Here is a 19,640-nt window from a genome sequence, read left to right as displayed (position 1 = left end):
ACCTCCCAAAAGGATTGGAATCCCACTTCAATGACACCGAGGACAGAGCACTTTCCCAGTATGTGCAGGACCTCTTCGCTAGGAGAAAAGTGTTAATCGCCATACATCGTGACTGACTGAGCACCACCATAAGCTACTACATACAAGACAGAGTAACGTCAGTGAAAATTCCTGAAGCAAGAAAAATGGAAAACAAGGACGGGGCTTGCCCCATGAATGATCCAACTTGAAATGAGTGACACTGGAGTGAAGAACTAAGGCGCAACCTAGCTGCCTAACACCATATGGCGATCTGCATAAGGCACCCTGGCTCCCTTTCATCTTTAAGCCCACTATCTTTGGCAGGAAGGGAGGGGATGGTCTCCCTGTCTCCTCCACTCCTCGCCATCCCCACCTTCTCCTCTCGTGGGGCATGGGCATGCCCCACCGAAACCTGGGGTCGCCTTCCCTATTGGCCCCATACTCCTGCCTTTCTCTCCCCCACCATTCTTCAGTCTCCCCACCCACTATATCTGTACGTAAGCGTATGCCCTACACGTCAAAATTTTAACACTCCAAATTACCGTGCGCAAAAATTCAGACTATTTAAAACTTAGTGATATTCCCTCATGTATCCTATCATTCTCAAATGTATATATGTATGCATATACATGGATTTTTTTTTTTTAAGGTCCTAGCCACTGAAAATCTCAGGAAACTAGGTAGTAGGACCTGCCAGAGTAAATATCTAAGACTACTGGGTACCTGGTCTGCCTCCACAGGGCGAGGTGTGGGCAACGTTTGGCCCCAGTAGGGGCCCAGTGCCCAAACGACCAGAGGAACAACAGTACACAACACTGTACTTTACACTACCCATATACTTTTAAATCTCTGGCCTTCCCAGTAAACTTGTACATGCACAATAAAAGCAATGCGGAGATAGGGGAAACCCCTGGTGCCATCTGACACAAAATACACCTTACTACAATACGTTAGAAGAGAGAAAGACTCAACGTCATTGCTACAGTTCTTCTCTAAGGCCAAAGAACCTGCTGAACCGGTCGATCCACCATCAGGCCCATCCCATTAATGCCACCTGATTGTGCCACTGTCAAAGAACATCAATAAGGGGGGGGGGCAGACAGTAGCGTTACTACATACTCCAAAGAGGGCTCTATGGGAACGAAGTACTAAGTTAAAAAATTTTTATTTTATTACTTGTATTTTATCTATAAATATCATTTATATCTCATAATTATAAAATAACCACAAATATTTAATATAAAAATACTTATATGGTTCTTATGGTTCAATTTTTGTAGTGAAGGAACCTATCTCATTTAAATACATTATAATTCTTCCTCAATTTATGCAGCTTCAGCTAATGACCCTCAGGAGGCAGAAAGTAACTACAGCGTAAATCAGGGCATACCTGTATTAGTGGCAATTGAATTTTCTCATGAATTAACAACTAGAAATTTTTTATTTAATTATTTTTACAGTAAATTCAGATTAAAACGGCAAAAAAACTTACAGTTTTGGATCCGTGTTCTAAACAAACTTCATGGCTAGCCGGAATTGTATTGTATCGACTCTATAAAAATAGACAGTTATGTGTATATTTTAATAAATGGCATAAATATATATTCTTATATAGCAGATAATGCATGCTGTTTATTTTTCAAGTTCTATGCTACTATTAAATAATGTAGAGTTTTTGTTCTACTATGGCAAGAAATAAAATACAATGTTGTAGACAACAATGTCCATTACTAAGCAACTAAAAATATATATATTAAAAAGAAAATGATATAACATTTCATATAAATATGAAAATAAATATAATATTTAATAATTATAATTTAATAATTGTATTAATAAATATAATATGAGCTTACCATATTATATGGTAAGCTCTAATTATAATGCTCCCATTTATAGTGGTCTCCTGCTTTTAACACTCACTCTTCTAGCTCCATAGTCAATCCTAATGCATTTTTTAATGTCTCCTATTTAAAATTCTTTCCTGCTTACATCACCCAGATATAACCTTCCTTCCTCTTGATGTAGTAATCAGCGTTTTTTTTTTCGTGTGTTCAACACAGCATCATTAAATTTCATTAATGACAGCATTAATTATCATGCTATTATCATGCTATTACTATGTTTATCATGTTTATAATACTCAACATATGTTCAGTTTAATTTAATAAAATCTTTTAATTTTTTTTTTTTTTTTTAAAGTTTGAAGGTGCCAAAAAAGGAAGCACAACTTAAATGGAAGTTTGCTTCCAAGAAAATCCTCCAGTTAAATACACAATTAAAGAAATAACATTGTCAAAGAGGTGACAATGTTATTATGAGTGATATTAGTAATTTTGATCGACTCATGGATAACAATGTTTCTAAAATGAGCATATGCCCAAGCCTGTTGCTGTCACAGAGGGAACATAGCTTTCCCAAGTTAGCAAGAGAGAAAAATAAAATTCAGAGAAGCATTTATTATCTAATCTCTTCCATTAGTTTGACTATTCATGATACACCTTGGTCCTTGAGGCTGTCGCTGTTATTGTTGTTATTTGGTTTTTAGGAGCATTAGCAACTAAGGCCATATTGCTCTGGGGATATGCGGTGGTCATTGTCTGGTTATGTACATATGTATATAGATTAGATTACTTGTGCAGAGATTTTCTCTGCATATTCATTAATTATTGTTTAATATTTAACTTATTATTTTGATTTGTTATACTTAGATTTAAATTTAGAATTGCTTTTGATTTGGTTAACTAATTTATTGGTTTTGCCTTTGGCATATCTTTGCCTTGGGTGAGTTCTGTTTGTCTCTTTGTGTTTTGCATATATGTTTCTGCATTTCTTCTAGTTGACTATTTCTGTTAATTTCTTGGTTGACTGGTTTTTCAGCTAAGATTTTAATTACTTATTTTGTAAATATTGTATATTTTACTCTCTGCTTATGCAGTGTAATTTGTTAATACGTTTACTGCTATGTTTCATATCGGTGACATAAGTATTTATTATTTATCTTAATTTATTCTTTTAAGTGGCTATCTAATAGCCACTTGTACATTACCTATGTTCTTTCCTTGAGACTTTTCTTTTTCCCCTTGTCGGTGCAGGTTGGGCTTCCTTCCCAGCTAGGAGAATCTTTCTTTCAAAATTACAAGCCTTCGGGCTTCAAAATTTTACCTCTTCAAGCTCTCTCGCTTGTTAGATTTTCCAACTAGTGTTTTCCTCTTTCCTATTTCTTCTTTTTCCTGAGAGAGTGTTTTGCTCTCTTTTCTTCTTCTACTTTCTTTTCTCCTATTTTCTCCTCCCTATTCCTTATTTATTATAATCGGGATTCCACTTGTTGGAATCCCACTTAGTGTAATTTAGATTGTTCCTGGAGCTCCTCCACGTGGCTAGGGATGGGAGTTGGGATGCGGGTAGCTTGCTCCCTGCCTTCCAGCTACTAAGACTCCAGGGCCAGCAAACAACAACCATCACAACACACATATATACTTACATACACACACTTACACACACTTTCCGGCTATAAATAACCTACAGATGCTACAGCGGTATATAGGGGTAACCTTGGAGGCCGCAATCAATACAAGAATACCTTGTCCCTTGTCCTTTCTGCATCCTCCGTATTTGGTGGTTATGGGCTCGAACCCCAGTCTAATCAAGAAGCGTGTGCTACGCACTGCTGCTCCTGTCCACCTGGCTACGGAGGCCTTGAGGCTGTCGCAGACATTCTCTCAGATATGTCACACAAGCTGTGCTTGCTACCTGGGAGTCTAAAACCAGTCACTATCTGGCAGAGTAGACCTAATTGTAGACCAAGTCAAGTGGACCTAATTTCGGCGAAGTCCAGACAGTCTGTGGCAGCCAAATCCTCTGCTTGCACCTTCACGATGGTGGGACTGTTAGTAATCATGGGTGTAACCCCCATGCACAAGCACACTGTGGGTGACCACCCAGGTGTGAACCAACATAAGCAGGGGTCGAGGTGTGGCACCCACACTTCACAGAAGAATGCTGCCCCTCTGTGTTTACCAAGCAATACTAGGTGGTAGATGACTCTCATCAACCAGTGCATATTGGCTTTGCTTATTGGAGGCTTGAAGTGGTGGAACCCATGTTTAGTCTCCAGAGCTAAGTTCCAGTCACCCCCCATCTCTTCCATCATGCAGTATGATTGATGTCTTTTGAGGTTATGATGAACACACCATGGTGAGATCCAAACTTCCTTACATTTTGAGGGTACAACTCTAAAACTGTGTTCGCAGGCCAGCAGCTAATCACTACAACGGACTGAACCTATTGGTAGCTCTCTAGGAGGCTTCTGGATCAGCTAGTGTATAACCTTGCTACCACTACTCTGCCAGATAGTGACTGGAGGAAGTCCGAGTAGTGTGTATGTGGCGGGTGGAATTGTCGAGGCCATGTTATGTCAGGGATCTGGGTATATTCTTACCATATGTAAGCCATATCCAAAAATTTCATTACTTCATACAGCATATTCCCCTCCCCACTTTTTCTTACTATTGAATACACCATGAATTGTCAAACTAATAGAGCAAACTTATCTGCAGAAGATCTAAACCTCCCAAACATTTCCTAGTAAATTTCATAAATTTTTATAGTCTCAGTTCTAATCTCAATGATGTCCATTTCCACTTACAGTCTGCCAAACCCCATGTACTTTTCTGACAGAATCTCAGTTATCAGTTGATTCAACCACTGCTATCTCAGTTGCCCAAATTATTCGCTGTATGATTCCTTTCACCTGAAAGGTGGTACTTATGCATATGTCAGTTCCGATATTCCCTATCAGAGACTTGGTAATTTGATATCTGCTCTTTCTAATCTTCTCTAGCTTAAAATCTCTCTACCTCATTCTGTCAAATTCATTTGTTGTCTCTACCGTTCTCGCAACTCCACTAATCACTTGGAACTCTGACTTTTTTTCTTTTCAACTTGACTTTCTCCAGTTCAACTTTCCTAACAGTGAGGTAATTTTCCTTGGTGATTTTAATGTTCACAACTGCAGCTGGTTTCCATTTTCTAGTCACACAGACCCAGCAGGTCGAGATGCCGAGGCTTTTGAAATTACTAATGACCTCGCACAGATTATTCATTTACCTACCAGAATACTGGACAATCCTAACCATACAGCCAACATGCTTGATCTTTTTCTCACAAACAACCCTTCTAAGTGAGTAGTCCTTTAGGCACCTCAGATCACAACTTGGTGATTGTCTCTTCTCCAATGGAGCCTTTATCTCATGGCTATTCCCAACCTCGTGTTGTTTGGCATTACAAGAATGCAAAATGGGATGACCTGAGAGATTTCTTTTCTTCTTTTCCTTGGTCGGATTACTATTTCAAAACTTCTGATGTCAACGTTTGCTCAGATCGTGTCAGTGAAATTATTCTTGTAGGAATGGAATGCTTTATTCCACACTCCACCTTAAAATCTCATCCTTTATCTAAACCTTGGTTTTCTAATAAATGTGTAAGGCTGTTCAAGAGAAGAATGTTGCATAACCTAATTGGCTTGTTTCCAATTCTTCAGTTTCATTTTCTGCCTACATCAGAGGGCACACAATTGTAAAGCAGTTATTAATCAGTCCAAACTAGAGTTTGAACAGGCTAAGAGTAGAAAACTTGCTTCTTCTCCTAATGGTAGCCGATCATTCTGGTCTCTTGCCAAAGCTATTGGCTGCAACTTCTGCCATCTCTGCTCCCACCTCTGTCAAAACCAGATAGTTCTATTGTCACTTCAGTCAAGGATAAAGCTGACCTGCAAGCATCCCATTTTTTTCCAACTCATGTAATTAGTTATCTTGATAAAGCACCTCCCACCATTCCCAGCACACTCCATTCAATGCCTCCTGTGGTCTTCCATTAAAAGGATGTCAGAAGGATTTTGACGAATACTGATGCTAAGAAAGCTCCAGGTCCTGATGGTATTTCTCCATTTGTTCTCAAAACCTGCGCTCCTGAACTTACTCCAGTTCTTTGCCGCCTTTTTTTACTTTCTTATTCCAAAGGTGTTTTTTCTTCTGATTGCATATTTGCTCACATCTAGCCAGTTCCTAAAAAGGGTGACAAATCCTTCCCACCCAATTATCATCCTATTACAATTACTTCTACTCTCTCTAAAGTAATGGAGAACTCAATTAACTGCCAACTTTTAAACTATCTAGAAACCTTCCATCTGAACAATGATCGCCAGTATAGATTATATCAGTGTTGATCCACTGGTGATATTCTGGCTTACATTACCCATTTATGGGCAAATTCAACAGAAAAGTTCGGTGAAACACAAGCAGTTGCGGCACCTCCATAGCCAGGAGCAGCAGTGCATAGCACGCGCTTCTTGATTAAACCGGGGTTCAAGCCCGTGACCACCAAATACGGAGGATGCGGATAGGTCAGGGAATGACCACCGCATATCCGCTAAGCAATATGGCCTTAGTTGCTAATGCACCTAAAAAACCAAATAACAACAACAACAAGCAGTTGCTCTTGACATCTCAAAGGCTTTAGATCATGTTTGGCATAAAGGTCTTCTAAATAAGCTTCCATCGTATGGTTTGCCAACTGTTTTTTGTAATTGTTTATCCAGTTTTCTCTCTGATCACTCACTGAGGGTGATGATAGATGGCTCTCTGTCTTCTAACTTCTCCACTAATGCTGGTGTCCCCCAAGGCTCAGTTCTTACCCCTACTCTTTTCCTCTTGTATATTAATGACCTTCTTCCATTAACCAGAAATCCTATCCATAGTTTTGCTGATGATAGCACATTGCATTCCACTTTTCAGTTTGAGAAACCTTGCTCTGCTCAATCAGCTTCAACTTCTCGAATATCCACTACCAATTCCTTAAATGCTGATCTCCAGTGGGGCAAAGACAACTTAGTTGATTTCAATCCTTCTAAAACTCAGTCCTGTCTTATATCTCGCAAAAAGGATTCTTCTGCTCCTATGCTTATCTTTGGTGACACTCCGATTTCTAGACAAGATGATATATCTCTTTTGGGAATTACCCTTACTTCTAATCTGTCTTGGCACAAGCACATTACAAATATTGCTTCCTCTGCATCTAAAAAACTTGGTTTACTCTTTTGCTCCTGGTGTTAATTTTCTTACAAACAGCTGTTCGCTCTGTACAAATCGCAAATCCACCGTACCATAGAATATTGTTCCCACATCTGGGATGGTGCCCCCAAAACCTCTCTCAGGCTTCTAGATTCCATTCAGAAGAGGGCAGTTAGGTTAATTAATGACTAATCTCTAACAGAGTCTCTCCACTCTCTGTCTCATAGACATTCTGTTTCTGCTACATGCCTTTTCTACAGATACTTTCATGGGCACTGTTCTTCTGAATTGGCTTCTATAATTCCTGCTCTTTATTTCAAAACAGTCTGAACACGTGCCGTCACTGGCCAACATCCATTTACTGTCCAACTTCAAACTCAGAAAACCAACCTTTCATCTTCCTTGTTTATTCATTCAACTGCCATTTTCTGGAACATTTTCCTGAAAATTACAGTCTACAGAAGTTCAAGTCTAATGTCAACAAATATCTTCTTTCATCTTCTCAACCTCCAACCCGTGCACGGTACTAAGTACTATAGGTTCTAATACCTCTCATGTTTGGGGTTTTCATAAAAAAAAAACAAAAAAAAAAAAAACACTGATGTAAGATTGAGTAACAGTTAGGATGGTGGGGAGGGAGTGGAAGAATGTTGTACTAAATCATAAAATTTTTTATATACGCCATATTCTTTCATGATGGTAAGATGAAGAGATGGACCGTATCTCTTCACGTTCATCAGTTTCACTGTCTGCATATCTCATCATTAAGTCTATGGCCACCAACCTGAAATGGGCCTTTATTAGCAGTACAGCTATCTTCTATACTATAGGATTATTCTTTAGTAACACTACTTGGAAATAAAATGTAAAATATCAATAAAACTACACTGTTAACTAGTCAAATAAAACAAACTATTATGTCCTACATATATTATTTCTCACATAACTAATGAATAAAGCTGTTACTTCTTTTTTTGGAACACCCTGCATATCAAAAGAAAACATATGCCTTTTTTCATTTCACACTACATAGGTTTTCAGCATCAACGAATTTGCATCAATTTGCATTTGATGCAAATTCAAAAATTTAACAAAAAAAAAAAAAAAATAGTGCTTACATCATCAATATTATCATCACTCTCTTCATCATCTTCATCGCTGGCCTTTAACTTTTGTTTTGCCTTCTTCATATCTGGTGGTAGAGGTGGACCAATAAAATCATCATCAGAATCATCACTATCATTACCGTCTGAAATTTCAGGAGCCTTCATATCAATTGATACTGGTTCAGTTGAATTAGAATTGTCATCCTGGTCGGAGTGTTCATTTTTTAAAGATTCTTTAGCTGACACTAAAATACAGAATTTAAGTTATGATTTCCATTATAGAAATACTCATAAAAAAACAAAAAAACAATTTTTCACATTAAGATAACTAAACAAAAAAAAATTTTCACATCAGGATAACAAAAAAAAAATTTAATTATTAAAAAAAACTGATTTTATTAAGTTTATTTAGCATTATTTTAAACCAAACTGCAGTCATTACCAATCCACTGCAGGATGGAAGCCTCCTCAACAACTGACACTGAGGACAATGGACTATTATTTGCCACACTGATCCAGTGCAGATTAGCAGATCGATTGTATTTAACAGTCATGGGCTTGAACCCAGCTACTCAAAGGGCATGCTACTGCACTCCTGCTCCTGACCTATGGGGGCTGTCCAGCCAAAGGTAGACAACCACGACTTTTTAGCCAAATTTGAGGTTAGAGACTTCCTTTTATATATAACCATTTAGAGTTGAGTGATAGCACAACTTTCTCCATAGAATGTATAAGGTTAGAGTAAATATACACTCACTGTAGAATGCTACATTTATTCAGTACATAAAGTAAATACAATCTGAATTTATTCATACCTTTACATGTGTATGTTTTCTTCATGGAGTTTACTGTTTTATTACTTTGCATTAGATTTTAAAATAAATTTAGAAATTCAGTAATTTCTTTAGTCTTTCTGAAAATAAGAAAATTTCTCACCTTTAGTTTTTTGGGAATATTCAATAGCAGTTCTCCTAGTTTGCTCAAATATAGCATCTAAGTCAAATGTTCTTGCCTTCTTTCCTTAAAAAAAAAAAATTCTATAAGAAAAAAATATTTTTTTTTTTGATGAACTTGAAGTTTCATTTACATTCAATATTAATAAATAGAGCAAAACCATTATTTAGTAGTACAAAAAATATTCAATAAACAAATCATAATAGCATAACAAAGAGTAAATAGGTGACTGATAAGAGTGGCTACTTCTATTACACAATTTTTATTTTTCAAATAAGGATAATGAATGAAAAAAAAAGCAATGAATGAAAATAATTGTATTTAAGATGATACTATATGACTGGGAAGAACATTAAACAATTCCTTCAGGTTCTTCCCAGTTTTATAAATAAAGTAGTCATCCTTCCTTCATTTGGAGGCCTGACAACAAGATCCCACAAGGAATCTAGAAACATCATCAAATTGTTACATAGGGGTTTGTGTTGGACTGAAAGTATACATGAATGCAGATTACTGGAATTTCTGTAACCTATTTCTTTAGCACAATAAATTCAATTTTAGACTATAATTAAAAATAGCAAGAGCTTAAAATTCCGAAACTTTAAGTGAACTTTATGTACCCGAAATGTTTTCGGGTACTTAAAATTCATGCTGATCCTCTATGCTTCATTTCCTTAGTGCCAACTGAAGATGTTTTTAACAAAAGTCCATCATTCACGACTATTGGCCTTATTCTCATTTAAACATAATTTTACAGTTTTATGTTTTAAAACTGACAACTAAAGGATGACGCAATTTCGGGTACTTAAAGTTCATGCTGATCCTCTATCCTTCATTTCCTTAGTGCCAACTGAAGATGTTTTTAACAAAAGTCCATCATTCACGACTACTGGCCTTATTCTCATTTAAACATAATTTTACAGTTTTATGTTTTAAAACTGACAACTAAAGGATGACGCAATTTCGGGTACTTAAAGTTCATGCTGATCCTCTATCCTTCATTTCCTTAGTGCCAACTGAAGATGTTTTTAACAAAAGTCCATCATTCACGACTATTGGCCTTATTCTCATTTAAACATAATTTTACAGTTTTATGTTTTAAAACTGACAACTAAAGGATGACGCAATTTCGGGTACTTAAAGTTCATGCTGATCCTCTATCCTTCATTTCCTTAGTGCCAACTGAAGATGTTTTTAACAAAAGTCCATCATTCACGACTACTGGCCTTATTCTCATTTAAACATAATTTTACAGTTTTATGTTTTAAAACTGACAACTAAAGGATGACGCAATTTCGGGTACTTAAAGTTCATGCTGATCCTCTATCCTTCATTTCCTTAGTGCCAACTGAAGATGTTTTTAACAAAAGTCCATCATTCACGACTATTGGCCTTATTCTCATTTAAACATAACTTTACAGTTTTATGTTTTAAAACTGACAACTAGAGGATGACGCAGTGCACCTCTTCCTCCTCTGAGCTTAATTTTAATTTTTAACCCAAGATTTTTAACTTATGATTTTAGTTTTTAATTTTTAATCTGAGAGAGACCTTCTCATACCCCCTTTTTTATATAATTCATGCAACTAAATGGATCATGAGGTGAGTGCCGGTTTTATTTTATTTAAGCTTTGACTAAAGTGCATATTTTCCAATTCAACTTTAGAGTAATTCACATGATTAACTAGTATTTCTTCTAATTAAAAAGAATTCTTTAAGAAATATCACACATCTTCCTCATGCTACCTTAAATACATATACTGTATTTTCAAAAAAGTTTATCCAACACATGCAAACATTATATACTAGTTTATCATTGGTTCTGAACACTAGGACACTACAATTACTCATTAATGTGCTGAAACACATAGTTGGCAATGGCCATCTTAACATTTTACAAAACTTTTTTTGGGAAGTTTAATTACCAAAATCCTTTTGTCAATTGTTACCGCATCATATGCTAGCCCAACTGTAGTACTGCCTAAGATCTCTAGTTCAACAAGATTGGGTGGTAATTTATTCCAATAGTTGTTAACCTGTTAGTTAAAGAGAATTCTCTTACTAGTTTGTGCAACTTATGAGAGAAAAAGTATAATGCCAATATTTAATTTACTCAAGCTTTCAAAGCCATTATAGACATGATATACTGATACCCCATAGCCATAGTTGCTTTGGAATTCAACACACACATACACACCTTAAACACTTCAATCAAGTCACTACACAAACATCGAACTTTGGGACTACAAATAATACCACACAAACATCGAACTTCAGGACTACAAATCAACTAAGGATGGGCTGAGAAGTGGAAATTGAGGTTTAAAACTGATAAATGTAAAGTACTGCATATGGTTAGCAATAATCCCAGAATAACATACCAATTAAGTGGTATCATACTTAAGGTGATGGAGAATGAAGAAGAGGTAATTGTACAGTCTGCATGAAGTTCTCTGATCAATGCAGATAAGTTGCTAAGACAATCCATGGGGCTCTGTCAATGATATACAAAACTTTTGTCAGCAGGGACAAGGAGATGACCATTCTGTTGTATAAGGCACTGATTATGACATTTTGAGTACAGCATACAGGTTTGGAAGGATGCAGATCTGTTGCAATAAATGGAGGGAAGAGCAACAACATTAGTCAAGAACACAAAAGGGTACTCTTACCATGAACGACTTCAGTTCTGTAAACTGTTACACCTGTAAACTAGGCACCTGCAATAACCTGATTGAAGTGTTTAAGGCTTTAAATGGATTGAGTAAATTAAATGCTGCTGACCATCCTATGCTTTCTCGAAAAACACACATATGGGGACATAAATTTAAATTTACAATGGATTTGTTAGAGGGGATGTACAGATAAGGAGGGTAGGGTTTTTTTTTTGGCTGATGCTGTGTAAGCTTGCTTCCTTACATCATTTGCCACCACTAATACTATTGTTCTTCCCTACACCTTTTTCATCAGATGAACACTTTACAGCTTCTTAAAATGGCAGCTCCATGCCTTCAAGGGAACTTTCAAGTTTTCCTCTGGCATACATTATCTGATGTATCTACTGAATGAGTCCTCAAGAAAAAGTACATTTCATTATAAAAGTTAAAGGATGTAAGAATAAAATTCAACACAATAAAGTGGATAAGTTCTCTCATGATTTAAATTTACTGAATTGCATGAAACTAGAATTTTGTGATAGCTGGAATATTTAAACAACTTTAGTAAAAATCTTGAAAAAATAATAAACAATAGTCATATTTCATCCTACTTTTCTAGGTCTTGTTCTTAATATATAATTTTACTTCTTTCTTCAGTGGTACATATCCTGGACCTGCTCCCATTATTGAATAACATGAAATTCAATTGATTGAGAGCAAATCAATAACTTTTGATTCAATTTGGTCTTTTTTTCATAAAAAATACAAAAGGTATTAGAATCTATAGTACTTGGTACCATGCATGGGTTGAAGGTCATTACATTAACTCAGAGGAAATCTCACAGAATGCAGTGATACCTAAAAAAGATGGAGTCATTTTTGACTCTAACCTCTAATTTAAAAATCACCTATAAATATCAGAGTAAAGTAGAACGAATCCTCTAGTGGCATGCTTGCTTCTATGCACCAAAAAACAGTAATATTTATAGGCATTCACTGATTTCAAATGAAAAAAATTAATTAATAAATTATTTTTTAACTTGAAAAGTTTGACTGTAAAAAAAAGTCTTTATGGTACCATGTAACAAATGTTCAAAACACACTGTTGCTATGGTAACTTTTCACAGAGTTTCAATTTCCTTCTTCTACCACCAGCTACCATCAGATTTGGCTGCACAGTTGGTTTGGGAACCCCAAGTGCATGTGTCTTATTTGAGAACACATGATTTATATAAAGATACTATTTCATAACTTCTTATGTCACTATTAGAGAATAGTTATGTTTATATGATACTGGAGTAATTTATGTGCATCTCCAAAAGCCTACATTTATAGTGGCTATTCTATATACAAAATAACTGGTATAAACAATAATTTATCAAATTTGATGCAATTTTTTTAAACTCAAGCACCACACTTGAATTACAAATTATTCTGTTATTAGGAAACAAATATATTAAAATACAGCTTACATTTACAATGTTTATCTAGTTACTTACCAAAGCCAGAAAAGCCCATTACAGAAGTCATTTCATCACCTTCTTGGTCTGAAATATTTTCTAGAAAAGTGTTTCCTGATTTTGTCTCCTTCCATGAGGAATCTTTACTTCTGTATCTCCGACTCTCTATTAAAATAAAATATAATTTTCCCATCATAAACTTGAAGAAGTTTCATAAATTACAAAACAGAAAAAATAAAATAAAACTATGGGACTACAGAAAACTCTGGCTGTTTTCTGTATTATGATGTTCATAAATTTAAAATCAACCACATTACAACAAAAAATGACTGTTTCATAAAATATAATGTGCTTAAAATCTGCCTGTATTTAATTTCAGTGTTAACATCCCCAATAATCCTTTATTATAAGATTGCATAGAGTTAGCACAACCCAGTTAAAGGAGGAATGAACACATAACAGTTGTTATGTTTAAATGGAAGTTTTTCTTCCATACACCCCTTAGCTGTTTGCTTGGCTGCTCACTAACAGAGGCTACCTGGTGGCTGAGGAGAAGCCAATAAGCTTCAAAGCAGCTGTCCTGGTGGTGACTCAGACTTTTAAATGCTTACTAGATTTGCCTATTGGGTGACGCTATGCTATTTAAAAAGATAATAACAACTTGGGCAGAACCACGGATAATGGTATCTATCTCTAAGTTGGACATAAGACCAAGCTTAATTGATTGCTGAGGGAAAAGAACGTTCCCTATGATCAGCCTAACGCTGTAATGCATTTAAAATCTACCTATATGACTGTTTTAAATTAAAATATTTAATACTTAAGTATACATAAACAAAGTTTTCCGAAGAAAAGGAACATCATTCCCAATTAACCCGAATAGCAAAAGTAGTCTCAACCCTCATGTAGCAAACAGTATTTTATATTAGTTGAGGTTATCTATATGTTACATGCTACAAAGCTTCAGAGATAAGGAGGGAGGGTGACCTACAAATGTATTTATCAAACCATTCCTTCTGAAATTTGATTCTTGTGGTCCAATTAAGTTGTAATTCTGCATTCTCTCTTAATGTATTAAAATCAGAAAAAAAAAAAAAAGGTCTTTTTTTTTTTTTTTTTTTTTTTTCCCCCCCAACAATGGAATTGCCAGGGAATGAAATACAGTAGGGGATCACAAATCTGCCTCAATGTAAAGACCATTATAACATACAAAGCAATTCTTAATTAAATGCACTATGCCAAACTGTGGAATATACCTTACTGGGCATCACAAGAATTAACCTTCTTGATTAGACCGGGGTTCAAGCCCATGACTACCAAATACAGAGGATGCGGAACAGTCAGGGAATGACCACTGCATATCCCCAGAGCAATATGGCCTTAGTTGCTAATGCTCCTAAAAACCAAATAACAACAACAACAAAAATTAACAGCAATCGGGATTAGACATTAAGAATTTTAATAAATTTAGTTCTCAAACTATGGTAAATATAAGTTGTGGAATGGGCATGAGTTGTTTTATTCCTTTTTAGGATGAGGAGATAAATAAAAAATATTTCATGATCAGTGCTTTACAGGATGATGTCAGAGTACAAAAATATATAAAAAAAAAAAAAATCTAATTAATTAACTCAATACTGAGTTAATTAATTAACTCAATATATTTCATGAGCTCAATACTCATGAAATATATAATTTCTGAAATAAGAAAAATATGTTTTGACTCATAAATCTGGAATGCACACAACATGAAACAAACAAAAATAATTAATTTTATGTTTATACTCTGCAACAGTCATAATAAGCAAAAGGAATTAATGACTAGTTAATACAACTGGATAAGATGATATTTAATCTGGTAGCAGGCATACTGGTGAACCCAGTTCACCAATTCCTCTTAAATTTTGGCCATGAAATTTTCTTGACATATTCTTAATACTGTTGTGGGTAGGGCAGTCCCAGGACAAAGAGGCTATAGTCCTTTCCCTTATGATCAAAATAATGGTTTTTTTTTTTTTTTTTTTTACTGATACATGATGATTAAATCTTAATGATTCTCCAAAACACTACTTTAGCTCCCCACCATCCTTTAGAAAATCCTAGTACTGCTCTAGGTATGGATGAACATATTTCAGTGGTTGCAGTTGGGGTGATTTCAATGTCTGCTCTTTAGGTGCCTACTATCACGTCACACTCAACATTAACCTGGGTAATATCGCTTGCTCAAATCAGTATTTACAAATCTATAGAAAACAACATAATGGTTACTGAAAAATAAAAACATAAGATATTTCAAACAAGAAATGGGATAAATTACATAAATAATAATTAATAAGAGACTGTTTTCAATTCAACAATGAAGCAAAAAATTATTTTATTTTTTTATGATAAAAACAGTGTCTAACAGACATTGTAGTAGTAGTGGCATGTGATGCAAGAAAGCAAGTGTATGAGCTTATGCAGTATCAGCCAAAAAAAAAAAAAATCACACCATTCCCTCCAAATGCCTGTCCAGTTCCTCCTTAAATTTATTTAACCTGTCAACTTCCACAACGACAGATGGAAGTTTGTTCCAGCAATTAACCACCTGCTGAGCACCTGTGTTCCTTTTAAGGGTGCAATTGCCCTAGGATTAATAAACTGCCTACTGAGGAGAGTCAGAAAGGTAACGCTGTGTAAAGCTTATGGACAGGTAAATTTATTCTTTGGTCAAGGTCAAGCAGGTCCAGATTATGCTTCTGAATTATCTAAAAACAGAAATTTTTATATGGCAGTCAGGCAATAAGTTATATATACATCCTGAATATAATCTGTTAAATTTTATCAAGCTAATTTTTTTAATAAGGGCTCAGATAATCCCCAGTAATTTCACAAGGGATTTGCACAAACCTCCTCTGGGTGATTTCCCCCTCCCCCAAACGAGCATATAGGGGATGCATAATCATTCCCAGGAAATATTTTTCAGCAGTTCACAACCATTTCTTTGATTAAAAAGGTTGCACTTCTTGCAAAACATCACGACAAAAATTACACTACGTCAAGGATATGCTGCTATGTCCTTGGGTGAGCCAGTTAAATTTTGTTAGAGCCCCACACAGAGGTGAAACTACACATTTTAGCCCTCCCCTGCGAAAGGTCTCAAGTGATCTTTAACAGCTACACCATGCCATCGAGCACCCCCCGCCCATCCTGACTCCTCCTGCGGCTTCATTCCCTTACGGAACTTGGTTGTATGGTAGGAGTTCCACCACCGCAGCCGACCCCTTTTTAACCTGTGTTAACGACGGGCTGGGCTTACAGTTGTGTATCGAGACAGCGCTCACTACACAATGTTGTGTGATTACAAAGTGAGACTTTATCTCGGTTAGATCCCATTTCAACTGATTGGATTACACTAGTAATCAATTTTATTCAAGTTTGTTACGATACCTCGTAGAGCTTTCATTTCTTCCAAGTCGTCTTCCATTATTTAATGATATGGTGGCTTAATGTGCGTATAAATTATTTTAATCTTTTCAATGAAACATCCGATAATAAACGTTCACGTGAGGTGCATGTTGAAAAACATCAATCAAATATTTAAGTTCAGCATAGGCAAAGTTTCACACACTGTTTATTTTGGATGTGCTGCTATATTATAGCGCCATCTATGAAATTAAGAAGAAAAGAAAATAATTTTTTAAAAAAATCACACCTGAGTAGCAACTGTCTATAATTTTACTAACAATTTGTTAAAAGTGTTAGTACTTTTACTAACAATCTGTTAAAAAAATAATATCTAAAATCTAACAAAAAACTTTTAGAATCCCTAATGATTGACACATCGCCTTCCAAGCCAGTAAACTTTTTTTTTTTGCCTTCTTTGGAGGAGGCGAACTCGTATGTAGTAGTAGTAGTAGTAGTAGTAGTAGTAGTAGTGGCATGTGATGCAAGAAAGCAATTGTATGAGCTTATGCAGCATCAGCCAAAAAAAAAAAAAAAAAAAAATCACACCATTCCCTCCAAATGCCTGTCCAGTTCCTCCTTAAATTTATTCAACCTATCAACTTCCACAACGACAGATGGAAGTTTGTTCCAGCAATTAACCACCAGCTGGCTAAAGAAAAATTTCCGCACATCTATTCTACATCTGTCTTTTCTTAATTTGAATTTATGCCCCCTTAGATTCGTAATCTGAACAAGTGGAAGGATCCCATCAGAATTCAGCGTGCTCAACCCATTCAAGGCCTTATATACCTCAATCAGATAACCGCGCAGGTGCCTAGTCTCCAGCCACTGCAATTTGCAGAACTTAAGCCTCTCTTGGTAAGAGGGTCCCTTTATTCCCCTCACCAATCTTGTTGCCCTTCTCTGTACACGCTCAAGTAAATCTACATCCTTCCTAAAATGAGGCCTCCAGACCTGTACGCAGTACTCAAGCCGTGGCCTGACCATTGCCTTATACAGAGGGATAATCACCTCCTTTTCCCTGCTAGCAAAATTCCTATATATCATTGACAAAACCCCATGACCTGCCCTGGCAGCCTGTCTGCATTGCTCAGAAAACTCATATCTGCCTGCACAATTACTCCCAGGTCTCTTTCATTTTCTACCACCTTAAGTGTAGTACCACACAGTTGGTACGTTTCTCTGGGGTTACTTCTACCCATATGTAGTACTTTGCATTTGTCAAGGTTAAACTTCAGTTGCCACTTCTTAGCCCATCTGCCCAAATTATCTAGATCCTGTTGCAGTAGCACCTGCCATTACTGTCATTAACAACCCTGCCAACCTTTGTATCATCTGCAAACTTCGACATTAAGCCTGATATACCTTCATCAATATCATTGATAAATATATGTTTCCATTGTTTGGAAACATACGAGTTCGTTTTACACGACACAACATGGGACTTAATGACAGTCCTATGTCGTGTCCATGGTCACAAATCTTGCTAAAATATTTCTCAGATCTGTTTCCTAACATGTTAAAAATTCAGAGAAATCCTTGCACCGAACTAAGTTTGATCAGGTTTCAGAAACCATGGGACCCATGTCACAGAAATCTTTGATAGACCAAATTCCTTTGTCACTGTGTTTTACTCCAAGTCGTTCTTTCAAGTTACTTCGCTTTTCACTTACACTCTATTCCGTGGATTGTGTGTCTTTCAACAATATTTTCTTAACCATTAGTCGTTATATGCAGTCGCCCACTGCGAGGGTAATCTTCCTTGTTTGATTCTGCTATTTTCCCTCTTTCTCTTTCCCATTTGAATTCTGCTGCCCATTTTTTTTCGCTATAGCATATGATGGAGCAGATGTACCATATCATTATGGATTTCTTCTTACTTAACCTTTCTCATTCGACCATTCGAAAAAAAAACCACGCGAGGATAGCATGGTTTTTTACCCCTTGGTTTTTCGTCCAGCAAACAGAAAATCAACCATAGAACACAGGCAATTTACAAAAAGTATACACGAAGCAATATGGCCTTAGTTGCTGATGCTCCTAAAATCCTATAATAACAACAATATCCTCTACTACAGACCTACACTATCCCACCATTAATATCTGGACGCAACTCCATTGATAATTAATCACATCGCGCACAAGCACAAAGTGTCAGTCACAACTATAAATATGTCCGTAGGTCTTCGAGGAGACAGTAGTACGACTATGAATGTAAAATGACGTGATAGATGGAGTTAACAGACTTTCAGTGCGGAATAATAATAAAATGTCACATAAGCAATCCGTCTGTATGATATCACAATGGCACCAAAGATCACTAGGTCGAGGATTGGCGATGTGGTCTGCAAATGGAAGCGGACTTGTGCTGAAACCGTCAAAATAAGCCGGAAACCTCCAAAGCGCTGATGGAACATGACATGAGAGCTCCAAAAGAGATTCATCCACTAGGAACGAAGGTAGATGTTGTTGCAACACACACACACACACACACACACACACACACACACACACACACACACACACACACACACACACACACACACACACACACACACACACACACACACACACACACACACACACACACACACACACACACACACACACACACAAGCCTTCAGTAAAATGATTGGGACACATATCAGCACCAGTATGATGTTCAGGAAGCTGCATGATATTGGTTTCCATGGTCGTACAACCGTCCACAAACCACTAATCACCCAAACAAATGCCAGAATCCTCTAGTTTGGAGTAAGGCCCACCATTCTTGGATCATAGACCAATGGAAAGTTGTGCTTTGGAGTGGTAACTTATGGTACATAGTCTATCAGTCTGACTCTAGTACCTGGGTGTGGGGGATTTCCAGAGAAAGCTGACCGCTGCACTGTACCATCATGACAATGAAGTTTGTCAGAAACAGTG

General features: G+C 36.4%; 1 protein-coding gene across 1 annotated transcript in view; it reads right to left on the bottom strand.

Annotated features, from left to right (window-relative positions):
* LOC150086137 (WD repeat-containing protein 70) overlaps positions 1-19,406 on the bottom strand; it is a 106,945-nt gene extending 87,539 nt beyond the window's left edge. The window contains exons 1-5 of the mRNA XM_090374803.1: positions 19,334-19,406; positions 13,308-13,433; positions 9,134-9,217; positions 8,210-8,442; positions 1,514-1,573 (exon numbers count right to left, since the gene is read on the bottom strand). Of these exons, the coding sequence (XP_090230929.1) occupies positions 1,514-1,573; positions 8,210-8,442; positions 9,134-9,217; positions 13,308-13,433; positions 19,334-19,406 (576 nt within the window). The remainder of the gene's footprint in view (positions 1-1,513; positions 1,574-8,209; positions 8,443-9,133; positions 9,218-13,307; positions 13,434-19,333) is intronic.
* Positions 19,407-19,640: the final 234 nt, after the last annotated feature.

The sequence above is a fragment of the Mastigoproctus giganteus genome, chromosome 5, assembly GCF_048544385.1.
Source record: "Mastigoproctus giganteus isolate SK-2022 chromosome 5, ASM4854438v1, whole genome shotgun sequence".
In the NCBI taxonomy this organism is placed as follows: domain Eukaryota; kingdom Metazoa; phylum Arthropoda; class Arachnida; order Uropygi; family Thelyphonidae; genus Mastigoproctus; species Mastigoproctus giganteus.
This window is presented reverse-complemented; position numbering and strand designations above follow the sequence as displayed.